The sequence below is a fragment of the Mixophyes fleayi genome, chromosome 3 (genome assembly GCF_038048845.1).
Source record: "Mixophyes fleayi isolate aMixFle1 chromosome 3, aMixFle1.hap1, whole genome shotgun sequence".
NCBI classification, from domain to species: domain Eukaryota; kingdom Metazoa; phylum Chordata; class Amphibia; order Anura; family Limnodynastidae; genus Mixophyes; species Mixophyes fleayi.
The window spans coordinates 158512350-158524456 of record NC_134404.1 but is presented as its reverse complement, the minus strand read 5'-3'; the positions used below and the strand labels follow the sequence as shown (position 1 = coordinate 158524456).

Below are 12107 nucleotides of genomic sequence, written 5' to 3'. Positions count from 1 at the left end.
TTGATTAATTGTAATTAGAATTCTATATACTCTATATATGCTAATTTTCATCGAAGTAAAGAAACAGCTTTTTAATATGTTAGACTAGACAAAATAATCCTATGAAAGCAACTGGTCAGTAAGAAATGTTTGTCTTTGAGAAAGCATACCACTAGGTCTAAGATAGTAGCTGTTCGAACAAATTAGCATGCGCTGGTGCTACATGTGAGCCCATACTGATCAGGGCTGTCTCTTCCATTGGGCATGATGGGCAGGTGCCCGGGGGCCCTGCAGGCAAGGGGGGCCCATCTGAATCCTAAAAAAATAAAATATTTTTTTTTTTTTTTTTTTTTTAAATACTTACCTTGCGGTCACATCAGCGGTGATCCGGCTCCCTCCCTGGTCCCCTCTTCTGTGCTGTGCTCGCAGTGAATGCTGGGCGTGATGTCACGCCCAGCATTCACTGCAACCACAGCACGGAAGAGGGCAGAAGAGACTCAGCGGCGCGGAAAAAAGAAGAGGATCGGACTTAAGGTAAGTTAAGGGGGCCCCTATATATATATATATATATATATATATATATATATATATATGTAGAAAGAAAGTGATTATATATATAATCACGTTTTTTTTTACATACATATATATTTTTTTTACACACACACACACACTATATATATATATATATATATATATATATATATATATATATTTTTTTTTTTTTTTTAGGGGCCCGGTACACTGCATTGCCCGGGGGCCCATAAAGTTGTTAAGGTGGCCCTGATACTGATCCCTTGTATCGGAAAACATGATCAAAATAAATATGAATATTTGTATTAGGTAAAATTGCTTCCAACAAAGCCACTTCCTCCTATTCGATAGAATTAAACTCTGACTATCTACTACTAAACTGCACAAGTAAATTTTCTCATTTGATAAAAAAAAAAATTAAAAAACGAATTTACATAGAAAATTTGGTGGTAGTGCAGATGTAAGTGCTGACATGAAAATTTCACATGAATGAGATAAGCACATGATAACACCATACATTGAACATACAATTCAAACTTTTGCAATTTTGAGGCATTTTAACATTGCTGGAGGAATAATAAAGGTATAGTAATAAAAATCACAAAAATGCACAAAAACAGTTCTCAGGTGTCTTTTTTTTTTTAACAATACAATCACATTCAAAGTTTGTAACCTTCAAAAGTTGCATTTAGTAAAAAAAATGCTTGGAAAAAGGTCAAAATAAGTATTTTTATAGAAAAGCTCTGTTCTCTTTGCAATGCTTAAAAATTATATACAGTAAAAATTTTATGAGCCAGCAGGCAATCAGTAGATCACCATTGTTGTATTAATTCATACTTAGCCACCAGGTCAGGTCTAATGAGTACTCTGTTTCAGCAAATCAGTTCTTACCGTTCCACTTGAAATACACCTTCAGCAAATTCTTGCAATACACTTGCAAGGCTTTAGATATTAACAGGAAACTACCTCAAATTTTAAACACTGCTGGGCAATTTATGTGTAATCACCATTTCTCTGAATCAGCCTTTTGGGGTTAGTTAGTCTGTGGGCTGAAAAAAAAACCATGTGTATCAAAAATGCAATACAGAAAATGTACAATAATTTACAAATTTATCTATCAAAAATTTAAAAATACTAGAAACAGACTAAATGTTTCAAATAACGATATGTGTTTCTTGCAGCTGCTTCCATATCTTCAGTCCAATCTCACGGGATTTAGGAACCTGGAAATCCTCAACTTCAGGAAAGGGAGTGTGATTGTGAACAGCAAACTGAAATTTGCTAAATCTTTGCCCTATAATGTCACGAAGGCTGTCCACTGTGTTTTGGAAGATTTTTGCAATGCTGCAGCACAGCTTCTCAATTTAGAGATTGACAGCTTTTCACTTGACATTGAACCAGGTAAGAATACACATGTACCCTACAATGTTATATCCCCATTTCTTTTAGAAGCTCTGTGTGTCTTCTTAATTAAGTGTGTTTTATACAGATGTAGCCATCATTATCCTAAAGGTATCTTAGAATTTTAGTATTTTAGTATTTTGAGGATTCTAGAAAATAGCTTCAACAATAACTATCTGGGATATCCTGATAACAGTTTAAAATAACACTGGCTATAAGTTTATATCTTCCTTCTTTTTATAATGTGACCTATTAGGTTTTCTTTTTACGCATTATCACTTATTGTTATGGTTTTCAATGGTTCATGTTTGGTACATCAGTTGCATTTTTTTCTTTGGTATTTTGTGCTTTTTTTATTATTGTTATATATAATACACAAGCCATACTCTAAGGTATCATAATGATTAGGAAACCACGTGAATGGATGAACTTACTGGACAGTTTATGCATTTATTTTATATGACAATGTAATTGTAGCATTGCTCTTGGCTTTATAAACCAACCTTTATAAGGTTTTCTGACTGTTTAAATAAAGACCACGAAAAACGGAAGACTTGTGTAGCAGATGTTATATAAATGTCATGCCCACCAAGATAATCAGTTGAATTAGATAGGATAGGGGATGACATTTTATACAATGAACAAGTAGACATGGACAATAGGGTAAGCTGAAAGTTTCATGGAGGTAAAGGAGTGACATAGTCAAACAAATCCAAAAGTCTCAACTGGAGAAGCAACAAGAGATACAAAAATAGACAGAGACACTGAAGGGGTATACAGACAAACTGATAGGAACAGGATTAGCACAAGAGCTGGACTGAGCAATTGGGCTGGCACCTAAGCTTCTAGCAGAGAATAGATGACAAGGCCTCAATGTGTTTTATTTAAAACCACCAGGGGGTGACATTGACCCAAGAATAATCAGTGAGGTAAGACCACAGATCATAATTGGATAAAGGGATAAGAGAGGTAACTGCCAAAACTAGACATGAACAATATCAGACTGATACAAGAGCAGGATCAGGATAGAAATCGAAACCAGAACAAGACAGGACAAAGGCAGATCAGGACATAAACAGGAGCAGCAAGAGGAAAAATACAATGCAAAATATTATAGAAGAAATACAAGATTTCCTTGTAGCAGTTGCAACTCAATGGTCTCCCAGGCAGCTATAAAATTCTTGTCACAGCACTTGGTTCTCGATCAGATGAAAAGCTCACATTAGCATATGTCAAAAACAAGATTGTGGATGAATACAAGGGTAAAGCACAGAGCGTAAACAATGACAAAGTTCCCAGAGCAGACTTGGTATTAGAGAAACACAACTGGAGTAAGAACTATAGATAACAAAGTAAAACATGTAAATGTTTTCTATGTAAGAAGCTTGGTCACCAAAAGTTTGACTGCTGAATTTAGAAAGCTAGAATGAATCCATGCAAGAAAGTAATCAACAGGCCAAAACTACTATAAAAGAGGACTACAAAACTTTATTGAGGCTGCCTTTAACACTAGTTTGGGTGCATCATGCATGCCTACATGGTGTATTGATTCAGGAGTCATGGGTCTTATGAACAATAAAAGTTACCATAGCTAATGGACAGAATGTGGCCTCAGAAGGAACAGGGGTCAGTTACCTTCTCTGCCCGGTCTCCCCTACACTTACCAGAAAGATGGCAGTAAATGTACGATATGTCTTGAAATCAAACTGTTGTCAGTAAAGAAATTAAAAAATCAAGTCAGTTTGTGTCATTCACGGGGAAGAGCTGCATCATCACAAAAGGGAGTCCCTGGTGCGGGATTAGTTGCTGGTTCTTTTAGTTAGCATGATTGATTGATATTATGTTTATACTGCTGGAGTTGTGTGAGCAGGTCCAACCTGCTCAGCCACACTGCCCGCCTAGCTTCCAACCCGTCCAGCTGCAGCTCAAAGAGACTCTGTACAATTTATTTATGACAATTCCATGGGGGCTCATTACCCAATAATCAATAAGAAGCTACAATGGGCAGAATGGATGGACTTTGGAGAGTCTTTTCCTGCCACTGTGCGTAAAGTATTACTATCTAAGTAGGTCCACCATACCATTGTGTACAGAAGACAGTATTTGGTAAGACATATTTAAGAAAGCTATTAATCACAAATGTATCTTTGTGAGCTCACTAAGTGTCATTGCTGTGCCTTAGGGACAGCTTCTTTCTGGGATTTCCAGTTCAGTGTAACTCATCAGTTAGATCACTTAGCTTAACTTACTTTAGTCCCTGCTTCCGCTATTGTTCCACTACTGCTCCTTCTTAAGTTCACTCACTCCTCAGTGGCTCCTCGCACAGGCTTCCTGTTTTATTTTATTTAGTCCCTCTCTAACTATAGATATATGAAGACTCTATTTCTCTAAATTCTATACTCACAGATTTGCCTGAATTCTAATGCAAAATATGCAAGTCGAGCCGAGTTCCACAATTTGTACCATTGGATTAAGTAAATCATTGGTTCAAATCTCGTAATTTGCCGCTACCAGTTTTTAAAATTGAAGTGGTTTTGTGGAGTACAAATGACTGTGCGCACCTCCACAAAGCACAGAAGACCCCTAATGATAGTTTATATACATCTCTGGGTATTTGTGTCCAACTGCAGTAATCTGTGCTGAAATTTTGTCTGATAATTTTTACTAGATGATCTCTGCACTTATGATCAAACTGAATAATTTCAGTTACCAAGCACAAGCTAAAGCTGGATCAAGTTTTCTCCATGCTGGGGAAATCCTTAAAATCTCAGGAGTCTGTGAAATAATTTATCTACAGTGGTTTCTTAAAGCCCTGATATAAGTGTAGGGAATATGGGAAAAGCCTCTCAAAATTAGTTTAATATTCCCAAAGTTACATTCTAGATCTTTGGGCTTTATTCCTTTTTATAAAATGTATAATAGGGTCATATTATTCTGGGATTACAAACTGATAACGTGTGTATTTTGTGTCATGCTTTATATAGCTTTTATATAGTTTTTTACTAGAGAAACCCAGCAGTATCCACCTGATTAAACAGAAAGGTAATGACTAAATTACTTTATTACCAGAATTCAATAACTTTTTTTTTTACACTAAATTACATGTTGAAATTTTAACAACTGTGAGGCAGAAGTGCTAACCACGAGGCAATTGTGCTGCCCTAATGTGTTAATACATGTGGCTGCAAATAACAGTCATAGTTTGTTAGACCACCCAATAGATCACATGTTCCAGGTAACCCAACAGGAATGCAAATAACTGTCACAGTTTCTAGACTACCTAGCAGGTGCACAGGGAGAGATCACTAACTGTCACAGTTTCCAGAGCAGCCAGCAGGTGCACAGGTGTATTGCCAACTGTCACATTTGGTAATGCATTGCTGTAAATGGCAGGCAGATGTTTTGTGACATATCTCCAAAATGATGCAACCAATTACATCATAGAAACTAGTTACTCATAAAAGTAGTATTTATGGTTTTAATAAATAGATATTGTACAATTTTTTACACCATTTTCCAATAGACTAAATAAATACAAGAGAAAACATTTCAATATTACATTTTAACCATGAAACACAATATGAAAATCTGAGGAAGGACAAAATGAAATTATAGTTTAAAATCAAGGTAGTGAAAAATGAGGTATTGTGTTAAGGTTATTGGTCAGTTTCATGGCCTCTACCACCACATCACTAACCTAATTCAAAGACAGTGCAAGACTATCAGTACATATTAACATTGTTAAATACTTCCAGACCTGTGGCTAATTTAAGAAAAATTTTTCCAGGTGTCAAAGGTGGATGATATAATACAATATTCAGCAAAATAAATTGTATCAGTATCCAAAGAATGGGAAGATGCATTAATACTGGCTGCATACATATCACTCTTGGTGTACAGCCTACATTATGCATCTGAAATAAAATGTGTGCAGTCAAGCAACATATATCTTTCATTTGATGCAATTGGGTTTTATAATGCTTGCTGATTGAGAAAGCTCACATTTGGGACTCCTTGATCGAAATCAGCCAAATAGGCTGACAACTTCGTCTGTTTTAGCTGCATATTGCTCTTGTTTACTGCCCCAGTTATTGGTCTTATGGAACTTATTTTGAATGTGTATAAGGCAATATTCTCTAAGCATTGAAACACAGTCACACTATGAATACTAAATACATATCTCTCTTCTTGTAACAACATACATATAAAAAAACAAAATAATGTTACATGCTTTTCTTATTCTGTATAAGAAAAACAACCTTAAATGTAGAGTAAGAGAAGTTGGGCAGTTAAGGTATATTTGTTGTACTGGGCAGTTAAGGTGTATTTGACTGGGGTCCGAGCACCTTATTGTTCCCATTCTTCATCTCCTGCATGTCTGGTATGTCTGTAGTATTGAAGTGGATGAATATAGAACAACCTGTAGCCAATTAGGTCCCACAATGTTCACAGTAGAACAGGGTATATCGCTGAGTGCACTGAACTTGAAATATGCCCACGCAATTGATTATTCTAGTAAGGACAGGGCTGTGTGTGACAGAAACAGTAGCATGATGTAACGAGAATGGAAAATAAGAGGAACCCCAACCACAGAGTATTGATGTAAAACACCTGTCAAACTAATGCAAGAAGATTGTTTCATATAGAGGGGCATTTGACAACACAAAGTATGCACAGCCAACATTTTATTCTGCATATATAGACCACTGCTCTGTAGCAATTATTTTGTTCTGTATGCTGGATATAAATGTTATTTAGTGCTCTTATTTTATATGTATGCGAATTAAGCAACTTTCTTTGTTCTATATAATTCGCATTTTGTTATTCTTTATATATAGTAAATTGCCCTATACCAAAGGTGCTCAAACCTCAAACAGTCTTCAAGAGCTAACAGGTCATGTTTTAAGGATTTCTGTCTGTAGAAACAGGTGGGATCCACAAATTTTCAATAATGGCACTCGCCAAGGCTGTCCCCTTTCACCCCTACTCTGTGTTAATTATGGAACCTTTTGCCCCTACTCTCTGTATTAATTATAAAACCCCTAGCAGCCTGTATTCGGCTGAATAAAGATATTTCAGGTATCACAACAGGCTCACGCGAACACAAAATTGCTCTGTATGCAGATGACATTATACTGACAGACACTAATTCCCACATTGCCTGCCCAAAATTTTGGGATCTAAAAATTTGCCTGCCCAAAAGTTTTGGATCTAAACATGCTACCCTCTGTCATTCAGACACTGAAAGTGAATTTATGACTTTCGCTGGCAGACCCAGAGACTCACATACTTTGGGATATAACTTGCTAAAAGTTACTCCCAGTATATTCGGCCAACCTCCCCCGATTTATAGATTCTATCAAAGCGATTCTAACACACTGGACCAAGCTCACCATCTCCTAGTTAGGACACATAGCAACCATTAAGATATATGTACTCCCTAGATTACTGTATGTCTGGAAGACGCTCCCCATACACATTCCCATTCATGTCCTGAATAACAACAGACCCTTACTAAATTTATCTGGGCTCACCGTAAACCTAGAGTCTGCATGCAAATCCTTCATAAGTATCAGACAGCTGGAGGCCTGGGTGTTCCTAATTTACAAAAAATATTATCAGGCCACACATCTTTCTCAATGTGTTATATGGCACTCCCTGCCACACCAGAGAGTATGGCTATACATTGTATCCTCTTGCTCCACATATCCCCTGCTATGGATGCTTCCCAGTGAAAGACCTATGGTGATCAATCTTAGCCCCACTGTTAAATTTTCACTAGCCATATGGGATTCCGTCATGTATACACATCGGTGGGCTCTGATTAATCCCTACTAACCCCTCTTTGGAACACTGTTGCGTTTCCTCTGGGGCAGGAACCAATTCTTTCATAATTTGACACGGCATAATGTCTTATTTGTTTGGGACCCAGCCCCTATGCACTTCCTACGCACATTTGCAGCTCTCAGTACATCGTGACCATTCCCCATCGACTATTTTATAAATACCTTCAGATTCTGCACTATTTTAACTCTCTTAAACTCCTGCTGTCTTTCGAACAGTGTTCACCACTGAAGGCATATTGCCATGACTCCCCTACCTCGGTCTTATCTCCACTATTGTTATCAGATGTTAGGACTAGATAATTAACCTCCCAAGGACCCACGGGAGTTGGCTTGGGATAGAGATGGGGAAGACTTTGGATCCTAAGGAGTGGTCTAAAATTAAAATTATACTCATCACTGAATTCTCAGTATCTGTTTGAGTGATTTTCTACAGATGGTACTGGGTCCTCACCCACATTCGTTCGATTTCCCTACCCTCTATGTCCACTCTCATACGAAGCATATGGTTCATGTATCGAATGGAGAGTATCATGGCCACCTTACATAATAATCCCTCCACATTTCAAATCTTGTGGACTTCCTGGACAAACGTCTATGATGCAGACCCTCTGCTGACCATTGGCTAATCTCTCAATTTTACCTTCTACCTCAATTCTTTAGAGACTCTCCTTTTCTTCCCTAACCCTCTATCCCACCCCCTCTTCTACAACATGTCTAATATCCCCTCTATTTGCGAGTAGTTTACTCTCCATGGTTTTTTCTTTCTTTCTTGCCTTTTGAATATGTACTACCTTCTATCCCCACTGTTTGTTTCCCCATATTTCGCATAAGAATATACTTTGCCTATGTAAATACTTGTAATATATTTTGCTGATCTGTCTGTCTGTACTCGTATCTCCATTAATTCCTTGTATGTTATCCTTTTGCCTATAAAACTCAATAAATCAGTTATGTAAAAAAAAAAAAATCAGATGGAAAGGGAAGAGAGAGGTGAAATCAACATATTTAAGTGACGTAGTATTAGTGAGTAAGGTTGAACAATCTGTGCATATTGTTTTTACATTTTACTATTGAATGAACAGATCCATTTTCTGTCTTTTGTTTCTTCATTTCTCACATATTTCCCACCTATCCCCTGCATATATTATTTGGCTTTCTGATCTTCTAATCTGTGTGTAGCAGTTATCTATTGAATTGATTTAGCTTTTTTCCCCTGAAGTTCTAGGTAATATATCTTTCACCTCAAGCATCTGTGTAAGAACTGTCCATCAGCTGAGCTCTAGCACAATTTCTCTTACTACTATATAAGACAGGCAATGTATTCTTGTGAGCTGTTCATTGCAGGTTCACTGGTCAAAGTCAAATTAACTATTTAGAAGCATGCGAGAAATACACAATAAATATTTGTTTTCATAATTACCTTGAAATATTATAGCAATGCAGAGCTTAATAGCTTTAATTAAATAAATATAGTAAAATAAGCCTTACTCTTACCAGCCAAGTGTCATGTCCAAATATATATTGGACTGTATATTTAATTCCTAAACATAATTCCTAAATTCCAAAAAATAATAAATTCTTGGTACTGCGCATCTTACTGATTGCATTGTACAGTCATGCATTGGCTCTTTAAACTATCATCTAGGATCCCCTGGAGAGCAAATTTTTCTTAAAAAATAGTAAAACATATTATAAAATAATCATAAACCATAAGTGAACAAGATCATTACTTGCATGTTTGATAAATAAATACATACATGGACAGAAATGCGTATTGCCGAGCCCCATAGCAAAATCTGGACAGACGTTCGGTGGTGCCGTTCTCACCTCCTGTGCCCCCTCTCTGCTCTAAGTAATGCAGTGCAGTGGCCCGAGGGAGATGCAGGGCTTTGGTGGTGGGACGACCCAGCATTGCCGGGCCATGTAGATGCCGCACCCCCTGCACCCACTATAGTTTCACCACTGAAAACACAGCAAGTCCCTCAGCAAGTGTTCACATATACTTGCTGTATCACAGGCTTTGAATAAGGGAGGCTTAACTCAATAGCATTTGGCACCGGGATGCAGCCCCAATCTTGCTTATTTTTATTTTCCATTTTGGCAGGGGACAAAAATATCTGCAAACCCAAACAGTGACTGAATACTGTTGTGTCTTTCATGACTTCAACCATTTTCCATCATGCAATTACAACTCGATCTTTTGGTAAACAGACAGGAAAATAAACTGTAGGCAGCTAATCCATTCTCTCACAAGTTAATTTGCTCCCCTGCTAGTGTAAGGTGTTCTTGCATCTGGAAGTAATACTGAAGGGCCTTGAGTCTCCCAGAGGGTAAATCTACCATTCACTCATTGTGAATGTCACCATGGTGAAGAGGAATTTCCACACAGTTGTTCAGTGGCTTCACATATATATTACTGCTTTCTATTTTGACAATGAATACATTACATGAAATGTGTAAAATGTTAAATTCTGTAACTCACTGATATAATAATATATCCTTTTGCTCTAGTGAATGCATGTACTATGTTTATTGTGTCATTGCAGCCGACCAGGCCAACCCTTGCAAGTTTATGGCATGTGATGAATTTTCAGAATGTGTGATAAACTCATGGACAAAAGAGGCAGCCTGTATCTGTAAGCCTGGCTACATAAGTATTGATGGACTGCCATGCCAAAGTATCTGTGACCTGGAGCCGAATCATTGTTCTGGAGGTGAACAATGTGAAATTGTGGCTGGAAAAGGAGCAGTTTGCAGGTAACAATCATTTGATGGGATTAACTGTTTCCATACTGCTTCTGAATGTTATGTTATTATAAGTGTTTTGCTGTGTAGTCTAGTATTTAAAGCACTGGCATTCCTATAGAATGTCTCAGGTACACTACAACATAAATGTCTGTAGAGTAAATTGAATGTAGTCTAATAAAACCCTGGTGTACTTTCTATGACATTGTTTATATATCCAAAGATGTGAATTAATTCCTTCTCCTTGAAATACTCAAAGGCAGCAATTACTATGGGTACAATCCATTTCCAGTTAAGGTTAATAAACACCCCCTTCCTGGTTGGTATTTAAGGGAGTATTTCCCTTTTCCCTGTGTCTTTGAGTGACATTCCAAGCTTTCTCTGAAAAATATAAACATATTAAGCACTAGTGGGAAACTGGGCTGCCATGAAGTATTTTGAGGAAAAGGAAGTAACTGTAATTAAACAATACTGGGTAATACAGACAGACAGAAAGGTAAGAAGGCCCTTACAATCTATGCTATCTTAATACACTTTTCTTCTGATAGAGACACTTTGTTCTGTGCCTATTTGGACCCCCAGATGTATTTGCTGTGATGGTATCATAAGACTTTTCACCTTGTTCACAATCCAGCCCTATTCTTGTAGAAAAGTGATCACCTGAGCTGTTCTGTAGTTTACAATGTATTCTAAATTCCCAAACACAACAGTGTTGTCCAGACCAGGCCATATCAGTATTCTTTGTTTCCTCAATTCCACCACCGGAGCAACTAGCACATTGGTAAATTTTATCAGAGATATTACCAGGCGAAAGGGCAGGCAAATGAACTGAAAGTGCTGGTCTAAAGCCCCCAACCTGAGGCATTTCCTGTGATGTTCTGCAAAAGGAATATGAAAATATGCATCCTAAAGGTATAGGGATGTAAGCAAATCTCCTTTGCTGATATCCACAAGTATCAACTTCACAGACTCCATGTCAAAATGCCTGGTTGATTCTCTTTAAAACCAGAAATGTGTAAATGGCTTCTGATGACTTTCTGACAAGGTAGAGTCCGAAACTGATTGCCTCATTGACTTGCAGAAAAATAAATTGCATCAGCCTCTCTTAAGGATCACAGACTGCATTGCAAGGCAACTTTATTTTGTACCCATTTCTTACAATGTTCAACACCCACTGATCTTTGGTAGAGTCGGTCCATATATCTGCATAGTGTGCAATTCTGCCCCCTACTAGTGTAAATGGGAGCTGATCCTCACAATAGTCATAGTGAATTCTTCTGATTTGACCTCCTTTCTTTAGGTCTGAATGCCCGAAAGGACAGTTTGGATGTAGTAGGCATATTCTGCTTGACATAATGTCTCCCTGGCTTATAACTTCTCACCTCTCTGCAGTGACAGTGAGTTAAGGAAAGGCAGTTAAGCCATCTATCCTGTGGCAAATGGTTAGATTTACTCACACAGGATTTTTGTATGACAGTGTCCAATTTGGCTCTAAAGAATAGGGACCCTTCAATTTGGAGATCGTCTACTGTTCAAGGACACAACAAGAGAGCTCTCCTGGTCACTAATGTTTATGCAGTTGTCCTTGAGGGGAAACCAACATTT

General features: G+C 37.5%; 1 protein-coding gene across 4 annotated transcripts in view; it reads left to right on the top strand.

The window, feature by feature from the left end:
* Positions 1–12107, top strand: part of IMPG1 (interphotoreceptor matrix proteoglycan 1) — a 288481-nt gene that overhangs the window by 246681 nt on the left and 29693 nt on the right. For all 4 annotated transcript variants that reach the window (XM_075202665.1, XM_075202667.1, XM_075202666.1 and 1 more), the window contains 2 exons: positions 1692–1911; positions 10304–10514. In XM_075202665.1, coding sequence (XP_075058766.1) covers positions 1692–1911; positions 10304–10514 — 431 coding nt within the window. The remainder of the gene's footprint in view (positions 1–1691; positions 1912–10303; positions 10515–12107) is intronic.